The sequence below is a fragment of the Dryas octopetala genome, chromosome 3, assembly GCF_963921425.1.
Source record: "Dryas octopetala chromosome 3, drDryOcto1.1, whole genome shotgun sequence".
Lineage (NCBI taxonomy): Eukaryota > Viridiplantae > Streptophyta > Magnoliopsida > Rosales > Rosaceae > Dryas > Dryas octopetala.
The window spans coordinates 1501618-1519942 of record NC_141368.1 but is presented as its reverse complement, the minus strand read 5'-3'; the positions used below and the strand labels follow the sequence as shown (position 1 = coordinate 1519942).

At 36.8% G+C, this 18325-nt stretch overlaps 3 protein-coding genes across 5 annotated transcripts; 1 reads left to right on the top strand and 2 right to left on the bottom strand.

The window, feature by feature from the left end:
• Nucleotides 1-212: 212 nt before the first annotated feature.
• Nucleotides 213-2456, bottom strand: PDV1 (plastid division1). 2 transcript variants are annotated; one of them, XM_086237458.1, is made up of 2 exons: nucleotides 2068-2456; nucleotides 213-1026 (listed from the first exon to the last, which is right to left on the bottom strand). In XM_086237458.1, the coding sequence occupies exons 1-2, from the start codon at nucleotides 2380-2382 to the stop codon at nucleotides 514-516; spliced, it is 828 nt and encodes a 275-aa protein (XP_086093584.1). In that variant the 5' UTR covers nucleotides 2383-2456; the 3' UTR covers nucleotides 213-513. The 2 variants fall into 2 exon arrangements, with proteins under 2 accessions (XP_086093584.1, XP_086093585.1); XM_086237459.1 differs by having other exon boundaries at nucleotides 213-1017.
• Nucleotides 2457-7165: 4709 nt separating this feature from the next.
• On the bottom strand, nucleotides 7166-8767 carry LOC147289298 (low affinity inorganic phosphate transporter 4-like). The gene has a single exon (XM_086234791.1). The coding sequence runs from the start codon at nucleotides 8765-8767 to the stop codon at nucleotides 7166-7168; it is 1602 nt and encodes a 533-aa protein (XP_086090917.1).
• Nucleotides 8768-11172: 2405 nt separating this feature from the next.
• MTM1 (manganese tracking factor for mitochondrial SOD2) lies at nucleotides 11173-15650 on the top strand. 2 transcript variants are annotated; one of them, XM_086236564.1, is made up of 11 exons: nucleotides 11173-11292; nucleotides 11394-11694; nucleotides 11963-12052; nucleotides 12662-12790; nucleotides 13128-13187; nucleotides 13294-13464; nucleotides 13668-13770; nucleotides 14346-14437; nucleotides 14535-14684; nucleotides 15004-15062; nucleotides 15165-15650. In XM_086236564.1, the coding sequence occupies exons 2-11, from the start codon at nucleotides 11428-11430 to the stop codon at nucleotides 15295-15297; spliced, it is 1254 nt and encodes a 417-aa protein (XP_086092690.1). In that variant the 5' UTR covers nucleotides 11173-11292; nucleotides 11394-11427; the 3' UTR covers nucleotides 15298-15650. The 2 variants fall into 2 exon arrangements, with proteins under 2 accessions (XP_086092690.1, XP_086092689.1); XM_086236563.1 differs by lacking the exon at nucleotides 11173-11292 and having other exon boundaries at nucleotides 11303-11694.
• Nucleotides 15651-18325: the final 2675 nt, after the last annotated feature.

The following is an 18325-nucleotide window of genomic DNA, read 5'->3' as shown; positions in this document are numbered from 1 at the left end:
AAACAAGTAATTCTTTCGTTTAAGCTTTCCAGGAAACATCCACAGTTCCACACCTTCAAGGCTTCAAGCCATTAACACAAACAAGAGGTACACACAGTATAACTCCTAGTAACCACGCGATTACATACTTATTCATGATAAGTTCCAAGAGAGAGAGACCTCATTATAGATAAGTTAACAGTGAGTAGGCATTTACAATTCCGAGATCATCATGAGTTGGGATATACACTCAATTTCATAAAAATATTTCTTTTAAAAAAGGCATCAATAATTGGTAAATATCAGTATTTATAAGCTGTAAACACCTAGGATATACACAACCAATTTGAAATGACAACACACAAGAGGCCAACAACCTGTAAACATCTAGGATAGTTGGTCTCAATTACAGTTTGAAAGAGAACACACCTCTAAGCTCTTGCCAAATTCTCCAAACTTCCGTGGGAAGAAATAGTGTAACAGTATGGCCAGCCATCATTTAACTCCCTGCTACAGAAATTTAAGATTTCTGCCTTAACCCCTGGCTAATAGCACATCTAAGTTGCTAGAACGACCAGTGGAGGAAGTTCCTTCCGTCCGGGAACTTTTTCTAACATTCCTGTTGATGTAGATTTTATCTTCCAGCTTCTGTGGATGCTCCTTATAAGATACCTGTTGCAGGTGCACCAAGGCAATCATGCTAACTGCCACCAAAGCAGCATTCCCAAGTATTCCACCCATATTATCCAACTTGAGGGTTTTCTTAGCAAAAGTAATACTTGAAATGAGAAGTTTGATTAAAACATTAGACCTCTTCCCTTCACAGTCCAATTTCTCACCAGAAGGACTGATTGGAGGACCATAAAGATTTTCATGAGAAACTAAGCGACTTGCATCACAGACATCCCCCACAAAGGCGAGAGCTTCTTCAATAACTTCGTATTTCTTACCATGGTGTTCAGACAATCGCATTGCTAGAACAATACGGCTTTGCTCTAAGCGTGCAATGGCAGCATCTCTCTCAGCCCGCTGCTGCACCTGCACAGTCTTTATAAGAAAACAAATTGACATAAATAGCCAACCTTGGAATGTGCCAACTAGCAAAGTGCAAATTTGAAATCCAACAGATAACTTTATAAGCACAACCACACAAAGTAATATAAACAGAGGATTTGGTCTTTTAAGAGCAACGCTACTGGCACCTGTATCAATGACAGGTCCCATTTTCAAAGCATTGCTTATAATACATGGACCTATAAATCTTTAGCCTCCAAGGTACTTGCTCCAAAATCAGAACTTATGTAACTTTGGAACCCATGATTTCTTTTGTAAAATTTTCTGTTGTTAATCCTAGTGCACTCAACTCAATTGAAATCAAGGATTCTACCCCTAACCACTTGGCCTTAAGCCTCATATAGATAACATAACAGCCTAGCAGGTGTGTCCTATGCAAACTTCTCCTCATATACAGTCAAAACAAGAGAAGGTTAAATAATTGGCCATCAATGGCTACCTGATGGTCAGCAACTTTCACAACCATTTGTTTTCTTATCCCTTACTTATCATAATTCCTTTTGCTCTATGGAAACCATATACAATCCTAAGTATCTAGCCTCCTCTGATCATGTTTGGAACTCCAATTGCCTCTGCCAAAAACACTACTGCTTTTAATTACTTTATCCAGAATGATGTGGTAGATCGACACTGAAATTTAAAAACATTTTAGAAATTGTAACAGCACAAACCATATATTTTTGCCTTTACTATACTTTTCCTCTTTCTTTCCCCATTTTCTCAGCAATCAAACAGAAACTAGCCAAATTACACGCATCAACAACAAGCCTAACAAATGTCTTAAAAAATTCAAATCCTGATGAACCATTATTCTAATTATATGCGCAGTCATAAATCTACCTGTCTATTTTCCAAATTTAAGCCAGCTCAACCACAAGACCTAAAAATAACATTTCGTCGCTTATTCTTCTGATTTACTCCAGTTTTTTTTTTTTTTTAATTAGTTTTTAATTTTTTTAATTTTCTCAGTAAGCAAACAGAACCTAACCAAGCCCTAGAGAGGCATTAACTTACATGGAAAAACTCGAGCTGGTCCTCGAGGTTCTCGAGCGCAGTCCGAATGGCATTGAGGCTCTTGGCCTCATGGATTGCAGAGTCATCGTCGTGGTCAAGTCGGAAGTCCTTGAGGTAGACGAAGCCGGTCCGGTTCTCATCGACGACGGCGTCGTTTCCGTAGGGCTTCTTCTTGTCGGACTTTCTGAGGGATTTGACAGAGTTGAGGAAGTGAGCTCGAGAAATTGAGTGGATGGCGTCGCTGAGCTTATCGTGGAGGTCCCAAATCTTCTCGAGCACCGCCTCAATTTCCTCGATTTCCATGTCCCATTTCATGGGGGAAATTTGGGCGAGAAGAGACTATTTTCTAGGGTTTTGATTACCAGAGTGTGGTCGCTTTATTAAACGCTTCGGGTGTCATTTGTCAGAACACGCCACGTGGGTATTATTGTACTGCAAGCGCACTTATTCTTCATACAACTCATCGTTTACCAAACACTTTTAATAAAGTATTTTGCAGTCTTTTATTTTTTAATAAGTTACTATTAATTTTATTTTTCATATTCATATGACTTAGCAAATATTGCCAATTTTAGCACGGAGGAGATTCTATAATTTCTACTAAGAGAGTTTTTAAATAATTATAATCCGGAAACTTTTTTATGCGACCTATTTTATGTTGTATTTTAATAATTTAAACTGTTTTTTGCTCCGGAATAATTTAAACCGTTTAACTTATAAGTTTAAAATATTATTTATATAAAAAATTATACGAATTAAAACTAAAGTAAATGATTATAAAACCCAAATTTGGGCTCTTTATACCTTTAAGACCCTGTGCTTTTTTTTAGTTTTAAAGGAGGTCCAATAATACCTAACCCGGTCCACATTCTCACATTCTTCTCTTCTCCATCTTGTTTTCTCCGTCTCTATCTCTCACCTCACTCTGTCTCACCTCGTTGTTGAATGGCTGTGCTGATGCCTTGGAAGATTTGCTCGCAGAGCTTCTTCGCGATGGCGAAGATGGTCCTGATGCAGGCCTTGGGAATCGAATCGTTTTCGGCGGAGTAGGCTTCGCCGTCTCCCTCTCTCTCTCTCTCTCTCTCTCTCTCTCTCTCTCTCTCTCTCTCTCTCTCCTTCTCTGTTTCTCTCTCTCCGTCTCCCTCCTTTTCTGTTTCTCTGCAAGTGACGGGGACACACACTCACCTTCGTCGTCATGATCGTCGTCCTTCTTTACCAAAGGCTGAGCCATGGGGAAGCGAAATGGATCTCTGAGATCTGGAGGAACTGTACGGACTTATTGGGATCAGAAAAAAAATAAATTCATAAATCCGAATCGACGGTTAGGATTGAATCAGGAAAATGTCGTGGCAGGCTTACGTCGACGATCACTTGATGTGCGACATCGACGGCAACCGCCTCACCACGGCGGCCATTGTCGACCACGACGGCAGTGTGTGGGCCCAGAGCGCCACCTTCCCTAAGGTTCTTCTACAACTTTCTCTCTTGTGATTATTTGATTCAGTTTACTAGATCTGTGCAGTTTGGATCTGTTTGTTTCCTCGGAAAATGAATTGCAAATACACTTGTATAAGCATTTCATACTAATTAAACACTTGTGCTCAGATTTTGTTAGGATTCATTTTTTTCTTAAGTGATTGATCGATACGATTTGTGATTCATATTTTCCAAAGGATATGTGCTTTGCTTATTGGAATGTTTGTATTTGAGCTTCTGTTAATGGCTTCAAATGTTTGTGTGCTATTGCTTTGGCTATAGGAAATTTGTTTCTCTTGTGAACCAATGCAGTGGTATTGCTGTTTCTTAATCTTTACTCTTTAGACTGTTGCAGCAGTATGTTGTCATAAACTCAATATTATAGAATTTTATTTTTCTCAATATGTATAGTTATTATTATACATTGTGGTGTTTCATGCATCAATATGAACATGGACAATTGCCTGTGGTTCAGCTTTTGTGACCCTAAAGCTGAGAGTAGCTGAGGATTTGGTGATGTGGTCTTCTGCAGTTACCTCATAATCTCCATGAAACAGGGAAAGGTCTATAATCTCCATGATATTAATTAATTAATATATGATAGGAAATTAGGAATTCGGAAACAGACAATATCGGATTTTGCATCAGAAGCACATTCAAAAAAATTGTCTGAAAAATTGAGGGGAAAAAAAAACACAGGAGTAGGAACAGTGAAATACAATTTTTATGGCATAGCGTAATGGGTTGGTTTTGATTTGCATTTTTAGATTGTGAGTTTTCGGATTGTTGTTCTTATTTGTTTCTTTGGAAAATTGCTCAATTGGGTTTTATTCTTTTGGTTGATGTTTGTGTTTGCAGAAGGGTGAGAATGGTTGAAGCTCTATCTCTTTTCAGAAAAAATGATTAACAAGGATATTGTTTTTTGGAATACTATGATTACTGGTTATGCTCAAGTAAGACAGATGGATAAAGTAGTTGAAATCTTTGAGTAAATGTTTATTTGGTTGTGGAGAGAATTTTTTTAGTTGTTACTGGTTGTTAGTGACAACTTATTATTGTAATTTTTATGTTTGATTTATTTTGATTTTTATTAGTATTTAACATGTTACTGCTACATTTACAACTATTTTTATTGATTTGTAATTGTTACTATTCTATAGTAACAATAATATTAATGTTATAAATTGTTATAATTCGACAGTAACAATTATATTTATCAGTAACAATATGTAAATGAGGCTATGATTGTTACTGCCAAATAGTAATTGATTTGGGTTTATTTCTGTTTTAGTTTGTTGTAATTGTGTCATAGGTTTATAATTCATTTGGTTGTTTATGCTTTCACAAGGATTGTATTATGTTTAAATTATATTATTTAATTTATTATTATTGTTACTATCAAACAATAACAATAGGTGATTGTTACTGTCGGGCAGTAGCAATAGGAGATTGTTACTGTCGGGCAGTAGCAATAGGTGATTGTTACTGTCGGGCAGTAGCAATAGGTGATTGTTACTGTCGGGCAGTAGCAATATGTGATTGTTACTGCCGGACAGTAACAATAAGTGATTGTTACTGCCGGACAGTAGCAATATGTGATTGTTACTGCCGGACAGTAGCAATAGGTGATTGTTACTTTTCGATAGTAACAGTTATATTTACTAATAAAATGCAAAAGATTATGGATGTCTCATCTTGATTTTTTGTGTTTTATGTTGGTTATTATTTAACATGTTTATGAAATAAAAAATATCTAAATTATGATTTTTTTTTGAGTAATTTATGTACTAAATGGCACTGAAATAAAGAAAAAAAATTGTATTTAAAAAACACTGTAGCGCGCTACAGTAACGCCGTTACTACAGTAACGGTTTTTTTAAAAAGTGGGCCGCTACAGTAGTTTACTGTAGCGGTTGGGCCGGATGAATAGTAAATTTTAAAAAATGGACTTTAAAAAAAAAAACCCTTAAAACTATTAAAATATTAGAAAATTAGAATTAAATACTAAATTTCCATAATTTTTTGGTATAGCATGAAGACCATATAATATTTCAATTGAACTACTAAATTTAAATGTAGTTTTTTAGATTAGGTCACAAATATGTTGGCCCCTTTGATTTGAGCTTTTTTCATTTGACATTTTTATTCTTTGGCCCACATATGATGAGTGTTAGTTAAAATTTATAAGATTTTGACAAAATTGCCCTTAAGGCTTTGATATTATCTTGAAAATTTGTTAATGTAATCTCAACTTAACATTTAGTTGTGACTGTACGACACTTACAACTTCAAATTTAGTTGTGACTAAATGACAGTCACATCTAAGTTGTGACTTAATTGAATTTTTTTTAGAGAAATTATACTACAATATAGTATAAATAGATGTCAAAATAATATTTTTACTCAAAATAATATATAGTATAGTGGTGTGAGTTGTCTCTTTCAATTTACCAAGACAGTCACAGTTAAGTTGTGACTTAATTGATTTTTTTTTTATAATACAATATAGTATAAAATAATGTAATATTTGTGATGTAATTTTTTTTTATTGTAGTGGCATGTGATGTAATATTTGTAAATTCTAATACTTTTTATTTTATTAATTTGTTTGACTTTTCAACTAGTACCTAATCTAAAATGTTATTTAATTTTGGTACCTAAATTAAAAAGTTATTAAAATTTAGTAGTTAAAATCAATGAACCTTTAAAATATTTAATTTTGATAAAATAAGTAGATAAATATAATTTTTTTCAGAAAACACTCTAAATGATGACTATTTAATCACATGATTAAATTGTTATTGATTTATTTAAATTTTTACATAAATGATTTTGAATACAAATTTTTAAAATAGATAGTAAAAATCATTGAAATACAATGGTTCAAGTTATTAAAATACCGAAACTCCCTTGTTTTAGTAATTTTAATCCTATATTAAACATACTAACTACTACCTAGCCAAAAAAAAAAAAAAACATACTAACTACTATATATTAGTGTATTAGTATTTATCTCTTAATATTTTTTTATTTTAGAGAACTAGCATTGAGAAGGGTAGTACTAGATGAAAAGTAAGTTGGTTCTCTCCTAGTGTTAATTAGTAGAAGTTTTAAATTAATAGCGATAGTGGACATATACCTTTATAAAGTCAATTAAAAAAAAAACGTTCGAGTTCAAAATTTTAACCATTCCCAAGATACTTTCCGATATCAAATCATATATTAATATTTTAAGAACAATTTAAGAAATATATCCTTTAAACATACAGGGATATCTTCACTTTCATTTCACTGTATGTTACATTTTGGTACACACTGCATACATGTTACATTAAGAAATTACAGCGAAATAAAGAAAAATAAATAAATAAAAACCTCACCTCCACAGTCTCCACTCAGACATCTTTTCCGGTCCCACCGTTTTTTTTTCATACCACACTCAAACCTACTTTGTCTCCAAAGTTCACAACACTTGGCGGCTCTTATTGGTGGCTCATGTATATATAGCACAAGTACATAAGAAATATAAGATATCAGAGCAAATGAGTAGTCTTTGCTGATTTATTGAATATTTCCTAATGAAATAGTAGTAAATTTATATGACCTGCGGCTAAGTAGTCCTTCATTGATTACCTAGTGGTATTGATCGATCCCGGCCTGATGAAATTGGTCCACTAGTAGCGGTCATCTGTGTCCCATTTTCACCGCCATCCTCGCCGGAGATCTCCTCCAAGGAGCGGCCTTTGGTCTTGGTGACCAAGAAAGTGAAACAAAACCCTAGGATGTTGGTAAACGCCAAGAAATACATAGCCTTCCTGATTTGCTTCACATCACCGTCCAGCGTATAGTTCTGCACCCCAAACGCACCCACCATCGCCCCTGCCTTACCCGCCGCCGCACTGATTGCATGACACGTGGACCTCACCCGCGTCGGGAACAGCTCGGCCGGCAGCACGAACGTGGTGCTGTTCGGGCCGAAGTTGGCGAAGAAAAAGGTCAGCCCGTAGAGGGTCGCAAACAGGGTTTTGTGACCTTTGATGTACTCATATTTCACGCCAATGATGAGCATGAAGAAAGACATCATGAAGAACCCCACGAGTTGGATTTTGAACCGTCCGATCTTCTCGATGAAGAAGACGGTGAACCAGTAGCCAGGGAAGGTCCCGAGCAGCGCCACGACGAACATGGCACGCGACGTCAAGAACACTTCATCGAGAGCGTTTATAGTCTCAGCCGGCTTGGTGAGACCCATGGCGGGGAAAATGTCTTTTTGGGTCAAGTTTTGGCTGTAAAAGGCAATATCTAACAAGAACCAAGTGGTCATTGTACCTATTAAGTGTCGCCCATGTCGTCTAAAGAACTCTCCTGAAAGCAATGGGTACTCATTTGCGGCCTTGAATTGTGCCAACTTCTCCTGTTTCGCTTGGATTTCCATCTCCAAAACCTTCCTCATGTCGGTCGCTGCTTGTTTGGCGTTTCCTTCTATCAACGCCGTGTAGCGACCTGTTTCGGGCATTTTCATCCGCCAGTAGAAAGTCACGATTGCCGGCAGGGCTCCAAGCATCAGCACAATCCGCCACAGATAGTCTGCTTGCGGTTGTGTGGACAAGACTTTGTTGAAGTCGTCGTGGTCTTGATTGAACGCGGGTGCGGGGTACATTTTCAAGAAGATTTTCGACAAAGTCATAGACACCAACCCGGCGAATATAATCCCAACCCCCTGCATTGCAAACACCGCCGCTATAAAAGCGCCGCGTGTCTTCTTGTTGGCGTATTCGGACATGATGGTGGCGGAGAGTGGGTAGTCTCCGCCGATGCCGAAGCCCAACCAGAACCTGAAGAAACACAAGGTTCCCATTACCGAACCTGCCGTGGAGCCGAACGAGAGTCCGGAGCAAATGGCGCAAATAACCATCATGATTAGGGTCACCCCGTACACCTTCTTGCGGCCCAGCTTGTCTCCGAGCCAGCCGAAGACCAGCTGCCCCGAGAGGGTTCCGACCAGGGCCACCCCCACAACCATGTTGTTCACGGGTTGGGGGAGCTTTCCGGGCTTTGCGCCCCCATCGTAGTAGTAAAGGCGCCCGAGGAGTTTGGAGACGGTGGAGATGCAGAAGAGGTCATAGGCGTCAGTGAAGAACCCCATTCCGGCGATCACAATGGCTGTGATGTGGTACCATTGCGTTTTTGCGGAGTCTAGGGCATTCAGAACGGCTAAGGCCATCTTGGCTTGCTGCCTTCGATTCGTACTACTCAATTACTTGGGTGTGATATTTTGGTGGTACTGATGAACGATGCTTTTATATATATAGCTATTAATTTGTAGCTAGCTATTACAAATTTACAATGACGGACGTTTATAACTAAGGCCTCGGCCTCGGGGGAACTACAAGAAATCGCAAAAGGTACGTATCAAGCTAGGATATTCTACATATATGCTTTAGATCGAGGATATATTATATATGCTAATCACATTCAAATCAACAACTTAATTACTTAATTTATGCTTGTATCAAATCTAATGCAAGTATTAGCTAGCTACAACTTGTAATTGTTTTACACTTTTACGCTTGTACAAGGGTAACATGTTTTTATTATTGGTAGATCAAATTTATTGGAGGGTACGTTGTGGCATCCAAGGAGATCACTTGTCTCGAACATCCTAGACAAACACGTACGTCATTTTCTGGGATTTGTAGGCTAGCTAGTTGTTAATTAAAAGGGAATTCATTGTTGGTCTAAAATCTACTTAACAGTAGTGAAAGTTTTAAATCCTGTCATTTTGCTCTCAGTTACTTAATTTGGCGGCTAATTGGTTAGCTCGTAGAAGGCATTATTTTGAGCTCCCAAACTTGGACTTCTCAATTCCCCCAAGAGGCAAGAGCTCATTTTCTTGTGTTTTATATTTTTAAGTAGGTTTGGGTTAGAATTGTCGATCAACCGCAACCGCCACCGCAAAAATGCCGGCCGACGCTTGACCGACGAGTCGGTGTCAATTGGCCAATCGATCCAACAACGCCGGTAGCTGGTGGCGGCTTGAAAAGGCTGAACCGTTGGTATGCTGACACCGACTGACACCCTCCTTCTCCTTCTCTTTCTGTGTTGTTGGTCTCTGGTTGCAGAAACGGTTCGGTGGTCGGACGTGCATGGGGTGGCGGTATGTTTGGTTATCGACATTGACCCAATCCTATTTTTAAGGCATTTATAGGCCTCGAAGACATAGGTTGTAGGCTTTTATTTTGTAAAAAGATATTTTTAAAAAAGTTATCTATTAGCATAGTCTAGTAACTATCTTGAAATTAATTTGGCCGGCTACATAGGATTATTTTGATCGATCATGCTGTCCCAGCTGTCTCCGCGTTGTAGTGGCAGGTTAATTTGTATATTATATGTAGGTGGTTAATTTGACAGGTTTGTATTGTAATATTGTATGGTGGTGGCTAAAATTGGGGTGTTGGCGGTGGCGGTGGCGATGGTGGTGGTGGTGGTGGTGTTAGAGGTGGTGACGTTGGCGGCAGTGGTGGTAGTGTCAACATGGTCGACACGACTTATTTTTCTTTTTTAAAAATTAGAATTTTGAAAATGACACCAATTTAGGTGGAATTTAAATTTGGAATTTACAGTCTTCAAATCTCAAGTTTTTTTCCACCTAGAATTTACAAAATTCTGTATTTATTGATCCAAACAAGGAAATTAGAGCATGTAATTTCTTAAATGCTGAGTTTTGTTTAAATTCTAAGTTTTTTTTCTCCATCCAAACACACCATAATTATTAGGTACTTCTTCATCTATTATTATCAAACGCTATTAAAATTATTTTTAAATATTGACCAATTGATATTGTCAATCTTGTATGAGTTGGGGAAACTTGAGCAAATAAACGATATAATAGAACCACTCATAGATTAATCTTTGATTACATAAAAAAAATAAAAATAACTGTACAACATAAATCAAATAAAAAAGGCTAGTTATATTTGTGGAAAAAAATAGATGTTACAAACATAAATAAGAATAGAGCAAAAATAGCATATTTTCCATTTTGTTGTCTAATTATTAGTGGTCGAAACTGGAAAGAGGAGTTTGTAGACTTTGCCCATGCACCCAGCTTAATTTTTCCTCTTCATTTGTGACTTTTTTGTACCATAAGAAAATAGTAATGGTCCAAAAAAAGACTAAGTACAAATACTAGTGGTCAAAAAAAGGCTAAATTCTAGAAATTTTAATTCGTATTGAAAATTTATTAAACGCCATAAAGGAAAGAAAATCGGATGGAAGTATGGAACAGAAAATGCAATTTGCTTGGTGTCTTTTATACTCTACAGAGTCCACACCAAGACTCCCGACAACAAAAAAAAAAAAAAAAAAACCCGCGAGTCACACCTCGTCTCACGCACAGTAGAAAAAGAAAGCCCTAGAAATTCAACGGTCAATTTCACGGTATTCTCAAACAAAAAATAGGGCCATGTTTGTTTGCATCAAATTAGGGACTCTGGGTTTTACTTTTTAGGGGTTTGTATTAATAAAAAAGAAAAAAAGAAAAAAGTAACTTCTTCCAGAACTTTCAGACCTTAACCTCTTTTCTCTTTACATTTTTTTGTGTGTGAATATATTACATTTTATATATTTGTTTTAGTAGGTTTTACACTTTTACTACCGAAGTCACTTTCAGAACCGCCAACAAACGTGGCCCTCACAAGTACCACGAAGCTGATACGCTCCTCCCTCCTCTTCTCGCCCTTGTTTCTGGTAACTTTACTGCACCCTCTCCCTTTCTTCTTCTCCAAGGAATCTGGAAAAACGTTTTATTTTTTTTTCCCCAAAATTTAAAATAAATTCCATTTTTGCAGATTTATATTTATCAGAATATTCTAGAGAAATAAGATGGTGGAGTTGGAGCGGGCCGGAAATCCGTGGATGAGTTCGGAACAAACCCAGCGGGTTGGGGTTGCAATCGCCGGTATTGATTTGTCGATGCCGGAATCGACGGTTGCAGATAGAGATGGGGTGGGATTCTCTGCTGCGCAGCCTGATAGTTCAAGCTGCAAAACGACGTCGGATTTGAAATTAGGGGTTGCAGAGCGAGCTTTATCGGCGGCCGGTGCCGCCTTTTTGTCCGCAATCATAGTTAACCCTCTTGATGTCGCCAAGGTATAAGCTTTGTTTAATGGGTTTTTCGTACTCTGTATTCTGTATTTTGGGTTTTTATTCCAGTTTATATGTGAAGGAATAAACCTCAATGCTGAATTCTAAACATTTGATCATATGGAAATGAAAATGAACCAAAATTAAGAAATTTTTTTTTTTTTTATCAGAGTCTTGCTATTTTCATTTTGGTTGTTATTCTCGGTGCAAAATTTTATTTTCCAGTCTATACTTGCACTGAACAATGTTCCTATGCTTTTATCTTATTTAACAGACAAGATTGCAAGCTCAGGCAGCTGGGGTTCAGTACTCGCATCCACTAAGTACTATCATAGGTCGCATGGCATATTTTGGGCCAAGCATGGTATGAATGCAATACTCTTGTGTCCTTTGTTTTTGGGAAATGATATTCCTTAACCCTCACTATGGCTGCTTATGTTTTGTGATATGCTATACAAGCCTATAGGGATATGCGGCTTGATCATGTGAGACTTAATCAATAACTAGAACCCAAATATAAAATTTTGATATCTTGCAATCATGTCTAGATGTGAATAACTAAGATTGGTTGGTTTGCTGAACTAGCTGATTATAGGAATTTAGGGGGATTGGGAGTACAGGGAGTTGCATACATGTATTGTCCCAAGGTTACTGAATTTCCCTGATATATGTAAGTCATCTATTTTATTGCAGCTGCTTGGATTTTCTTCTTTTCTTTTTGTTGATTTCAGATGAAGATGTTGTTTCTACCTTATGTACTTGCAATGAAGTCTTTATCTTTTGTAATGACTTGGTTGTTGGATATCTTCAAATGCTACTGGCTTATGAATTAGATGCTATATATGTTTGATAAATTTTTCTCTTCAGGCAAGTTTCTATAATTATTGTTTTGGGGCTTTTATATTTTATTTAATCCTGTTCTCTGCCATGATTTGGGTAATTTATTTTGTTTTGTGTTGTTTTGTGTGCTCAGATGTTTGCAGATCTAAGGTGTTCACCATCATGTACACGTGCTGGAATTCATGGCACTGTATCAATTTGTCCTCCAGATTGTTTTCAGTACAAAAGCACATTGGATGTCTTCTACAAAATCATTCGACAGGTTGGTGGGTTGTGTTGTCATTTCAAGTGTATTAATGGTGTAAAATGTTAATAGAAAATGAAAATTTAAGTTGCAACCCTGCAACTTCTTATTTAATTCCTGATTTTATTGCTTCGTTAAGTTGCCTGTTCTCAAAGTATGAAAGGGTATACATAGTGCCTATCTATGTATAACATTTGATTGGTCAGTGGAAACCTTTGGACCTCTACATTATTTCCTAGCTATGCATAAGGTGTTTAAATTGTGTTTGGAAGAATGGTTCATCTGCTGTTTCACTGCCTATCTTTATCTCCAGTGTGCTTGTCTATCATTTTGATTTGGGAGAGTGATATTGCAGGAAGGATTTACAAGGCTATGGAGAGGCACAAATGCAGGATTAGCCCTGGCTGTACCAACAGTAAGTTTCTTAATTTGTTCAGGTCGTAGTTGGGTTTCCTCTTGGGATTGGGCATGCCATTTATCTTTCATTTATGAATTCACGTGACTTAAATTGTGTTAATCAGGTGGGGATTTATCTACCATGCTATGACATATTTCGCAACTGGTTAGAGGAATTCACTGCCCATAATGCTCCAAGCACGACTGCTTATGTGCCTTTATTTGCTGGCTCTTTGGCACGCTCATTAGCTTGCGCAACTTGCTATCCTATTGAACTTGCTAGAACTCGCATGCAGGTAGTTTAGAAGTGGAGAGGTTCATTTTATGGTTAATATTTTTTCTAGTTTCATGTTTTAAATTGTTGTTTTGCTTTAGAGGTTTTAGATATGTTTTCTAGGTTATGCTTTTTTGGCAAATTTCTCACTGGTCTGGTCCTCAGAGCAGAGTTGTGAAGGTTGTTCTTATCTTTATGTATTTTTTTTCTTTTTAATGTTAATAGGCATTTAAAGTGACACAAAATGGTGTGAAGCCTCCTGGTGTTTTGAAGACTTTATTTGGTGTTCTCACTCATGTCAAGACCACAAGTAATGGTCAGAAAAGCTGTAAGTCCATTCTTCTGATGATGGTTTGAGCTTGGCATGCTTTTTTTAAATTTTGTAAATTGAAAGTGGATTGATGTTAGTTTGTTTTAACCAAATGTTAAATTGTGTGGCACAATAAGCACGTGTCAGTTATTGGAAAATGTATCTTGGTTTACTATATGATATTTGACATCTTGGCTCATTGAAGGGTGATACTTTTTTATTTTTTATTTAAAAAGCTTTTTACCCTATACTTTTTTTATTCTTTTCCAAACTTAAAAAATTTAAAACATAAAAAGACTAGTCAGCCATAGGTGGCTTGTCTTCCATGGCCTTGATGTTTGGTGTGCTGCCATGGCTAGATCTGGCCTAGCAGTGACATGGCTGGATAAAGGGAAAGGGAAGAGGGGGGAGATTTTGAAACTTGTTCATAAACACAATTCAGGACTCTGAACAGAAAGAAGGGACTGAACTCTTTGTGCATTTTTTAGTGCAGTTTGCTGTTTTCTTTTCTTTTTTTGGTCCAAGCAGTTTGCACTTTCACTCCAGAATAATACTTGGTATAAGTGAATCATTTTGAGTATCTGTTCTAACAGTGCAAGGCTATCGTGTCCTGTGGACGGGTATGGGAGCACAACTTGCTCGTGATGTTCCCTTTTCTGCAATCTGTTGGTCGACCCTTGAGCCAGTAAGAATTCATTCTTCCAATTGTTTAGTGCTTTGTATCTTTGGGTTGTGTGTACTTGCTACTTGTTTCAATAACAATTCTTTTTCTGTCTGAACAGATCAGGAGAAAACTTCTTAGTATAGTGGGTGATGAAGCCAATGCAGCCAGTATCCTAGGGGCAAATTTTTCTGCTGCTTTTGTTGCAGGAAGCCTTGCTGCTGCCGCTACATGTCCGTTGGATGTTGCAAAAACACGAAGGCAGATAGAGGTATTTTCTTCTTTCTGTTCTGTTCTGAATTGGTCTTTTGATAAGCAGGAACTTCTTTCATAACAATTTTGTAGAAGTTTTGAAACCCCCAAAAAGGAAACCAAAAATGGGGGAAAAATAAAAGGAGTTTGGGATTTTCTCAAAATTTTTGAAAGTTGATGAGATGGAACCAAATGATATCATAGCATCATTATGTGCTGTTTGTTTATGGAACTTGAACAATTTTACCAAATATGCAATTTTTAGTAAATTTGATTATTTGTATATCTACTCTGTTCTTATCTCTCTCTACTTTTTTTTTTTAAATAAATAAAATCAGAATGATCCAGTAAGGGCATTGAAAATGACAACAAGGCAAACACTAATGGAGATTTGGAGGTATTCCTCAAAGTTTCAAACTTAAGAAATTCCACGATAGCCATCATGGTCATTTGTATCTTTTGTAATAATGACACTTGCATTTATATTTACTTGGGACAGGGGTGGAGGGATGAAGGGACTGTTTACAGGAGTTGGTCCTCGTGTTGGCCGTGCAGGTCCTTCTGTTGGAATTGTGGTTTCCTTCTATGAAGTTGTGAAGTATGTTCTACATCAGCGGTATGCAACTTCATGATAGAGAGGCAAACCTGTTTTTTTGCTCCTCCTGGTTTTGATCCTTCCAAGGTGTCCTTTGATGCGGAATCAGTGTCCATCACTTGGTATAAGGATACCATTTGATTTGGAAGATCACCTACAAGTTTTTGTAGATACGGTAGCTTGCAGATAACAATAGTTTGGTCTTTCTAGGCCTGCAAGTGCGGGACTTGACCTTTTTTTTCCCCTAGTTTTAATGTTGCTTGTTTATCGCTCAATGTTGTTGAGCACAAATTTGTAAGGTTCCGATCTCTCCCTTGGATATTTATATATTTTTTCTGGGATTCATCTCAGTTGGTAAATAATGCCTTCTCTAGGCTAAGTTAAAATTTACCCTTGATCCCATGTTTTCATAATGAATGTAAACTAGTTGACATTTACAAACCCGATTAACTTTGCTATCCCCTTGATCTCAATTTCCATGAATGTTGCTTGGGATTCTAGTTTTGCATAATTACCTCGTTGCAATTTGTAGCAAAGCTAGACAATTAATCCGCCTCTTCGTTCAGATTGTATTTTTTTTCCTGTATCGAAAATGTCCGCCTTTTTCTTTTACCTTTTTGTTTTTGTGTGCAGGATTTTACCTTTTTAGTAGGGTTCTCAATTTCAAGGCTAAAAAGGAAAATATCCGAATTAATAAGAAGAGATATTAAAAATAAGGAAAAATAAATATAGGCCAGTCCACTGATCTGTAAATTACCTTAGCAATGAAGGTTGAGTTCTTTTTGTCAGAAATTGGGAAAAAGTAAATTCCAGTAACAGATTTTTCTAGCGTCTGAGCATGCGATTCATTTTTTGAAATCACTTTTTTTTTCTCTCTTTTTCGGAAACAGAAAATCTTACAAGTGTTTTATAGAAACTAAAAATTCAAATAGTTATACTAATCCTTTTCAATTGGATCAATAGTACTTTTTCTTTTTCAATGGGAGGATCCTATCCAGTACAACATTATGTTGAATGTGCGAGGAGAGGCAAGTTAATAAAGACTAAAACATGCTAGCCAACCCAAGATTGCGTACTTTCCCAGAAAAAGAACAAAATTTACGTATTATTGTTCATTACCTTCTCTTTTATTTTTATGTTCTTCATGGGAAGTCTTTTTGATCAATTCAAATCAAGTAATTAATAAAGCAACGAATTATATATATATATATATGCACTAATTAATGAGATTGTATAGTGGAGAAGCAATACTTGAATATTCAACCATAAATTGTACATATTGCATCCCCAAAATTATATATACTATCCAGACTGATTATACACTACATGTACATGACCACAGTCACACGTACGTACCCCCCCCCCCCAAATTGAAAACCCAGTTGGGCATATGCAATGTTCTGTTGTTGCTTCTTCGATCTTGTGTTTGTGTCTTTCATTGATAGCTCAAATGATCAGATGGTTCAGTGGATGAGATATGTGAGAACCAACGCCACCAGCATTAGGACGTATGCCACCCCTTGGTCTATTGCAGTGCCTGAAAATTAATATAACACCCAAATTAACTCCATATATTATTCATTTTTCTTTCATACCTCGACAAATTAATTATATATTAAAAAAATAATAATAATAAAGGCCGGCTAGCTTACCATCGCTTGTTGAAGTTGGAGCCGGAGCCGGAGCCAAGTTGGCTGCATGAGCCATTGGCAAAGCGACTGCGTAAAAGAGAGCGAAGATTGCAACCAACCCATATGATGATGATGATGATGAAGCTGCTGCCATTATTTTTCTCCCTTTCTTCCTCCTCCCCTCTCTTTGATCTCCTTTTTTTTTTCTTTTTTTTTTTCTCCCTCTCTCTCTCTCTCTCCTCTTGAAAGAAGAGAGAGAAAGAGGAGCTAGGGAGAAAAGCGACAAAATGGGAAACAAAAGGTGGTTTCAACTTCAAGGTAGAAGGTTGGGGGGTTCTCAATTCTGGATCGAGAGAAGGCAAGGCTTTATATATATATAGCCCATGTATGGCACCAGAAATTAAGAGGTTGCAATATATTTGCTATATATAATGTGCATGCATGGGAATTGTAGGGTCAACCCGCATGTGTAGGGGACCCATGAACGGTGAACCCATGTGACCCTTCATTTTTGTCGTTCTTCCAATAATTTCTAAAGTTAAAAATGTATGTGTTTTTTGTTTAGTATTTGATTGTAAGGCTAAGCTGTCTGTATGCGTTTGCCCAGTCATTGCCAGCATGGATTCTCTCTCTCATCAGTACTTGTGTGTCTGAATTATGATTCTAATGTTGGGATGACACTGTTTTTTTTTGGGTAAATTGTTGGATGATACTGTTTTATATATTCTTTGCCAATAATACTAGTTGTCCCACAATTTTTTTTTTCAGATTTGTATTTCATTTAATGTGTCATTACTTTACTGAAAGGGTATTTCTTTTTTTTTTTTTTTAATTTTTTTTTAAAATTTTTAGTGTCCAATGTATGAATGTCATATAAAATAGTATTAAATTGTGGTATAAAAATGTAGTAAGTGTAGCATTACTAATTCTTTACAAACAACCTCTCTTTGCTGAGGTATTCTTAAAGCCAACTACAAGATGAGACCAAAAATCCATAATAATTAAAGGCAATATATATGAACACACAATGAAAGGATGCAAAGATAACCCTCATATGAATACAACCATATGCGTGTTATACCAAACATAATCCAGAGACCCTCACGAACAGATACAACTTCATATACAAAACATTACCATGCATAAGCTCTGCATCAAGAGTCAAGACCAGAGGCCAGTTAGCTAGATAGATAGTACAAGATATATGTATATATGTTATATATGTCTCACAAGACAAACAAACTAGCTAACTAGACCTATAACTTTATTGCTTTGGTAGCTAGAACTGGTCATGCATGATCTAGTAAGGCCAAAGAAAAGCTCCCATGGCAAATTTCTTCTTCTGCTCCAGATTTCCAACAACTGGAAGGCCGTACTCTGAGAGAAGGCGATCGAACATCCATTCAGGCATGCTCTCATACTCTGATTTTGTAT

Bases quoted from the DNA above. Each gene is read 5' to 3' on its own strand.
- PDV1 (XM_086237458.1), bottom strand. From the start codon at position 2,382: ATGAAATGGGACATGGAAATCGAGGAAATTGAGGCGGTGCTCGAGAAG. The intron at 1,027-2,067 runs GTAAGTTAATGC...TTTCTTATAAAG, and splicing joins ACCAGCTCGAGTTTTTCCAT to ACTGTGCAGGTGCAGCAGCG.
- LOC147289298 (XM_086234791.1), bottom strand. From the start codon at position 8,767: ATGGCCTTAGCCGTTCTGAATGCCCTAGACTCCGCAAAAACGCAATGG.
- MTM1 (XM_086236564.1), top strand. From the start codon at position 11,428: ATGGTGGAGTTGGAGCGGGCCGGAAATCCGTGGATGAGTTCGGAACAA. The intron at 11,695-11,962 runs GTATAAGCTTTG...CTTATTTAACAG, and splicing joins ACCCTCTTGATGTCGCCAAG to ACAAGATTGCAAGCTCAGGC. The intron at 14,438-14,534 runs GTAAGAATTCAT...CTGTCTGAACAG, and splicing joins GTTGGTCGACCCTTGAGCCA to ATCAGGAGAAAACTTCTTAG.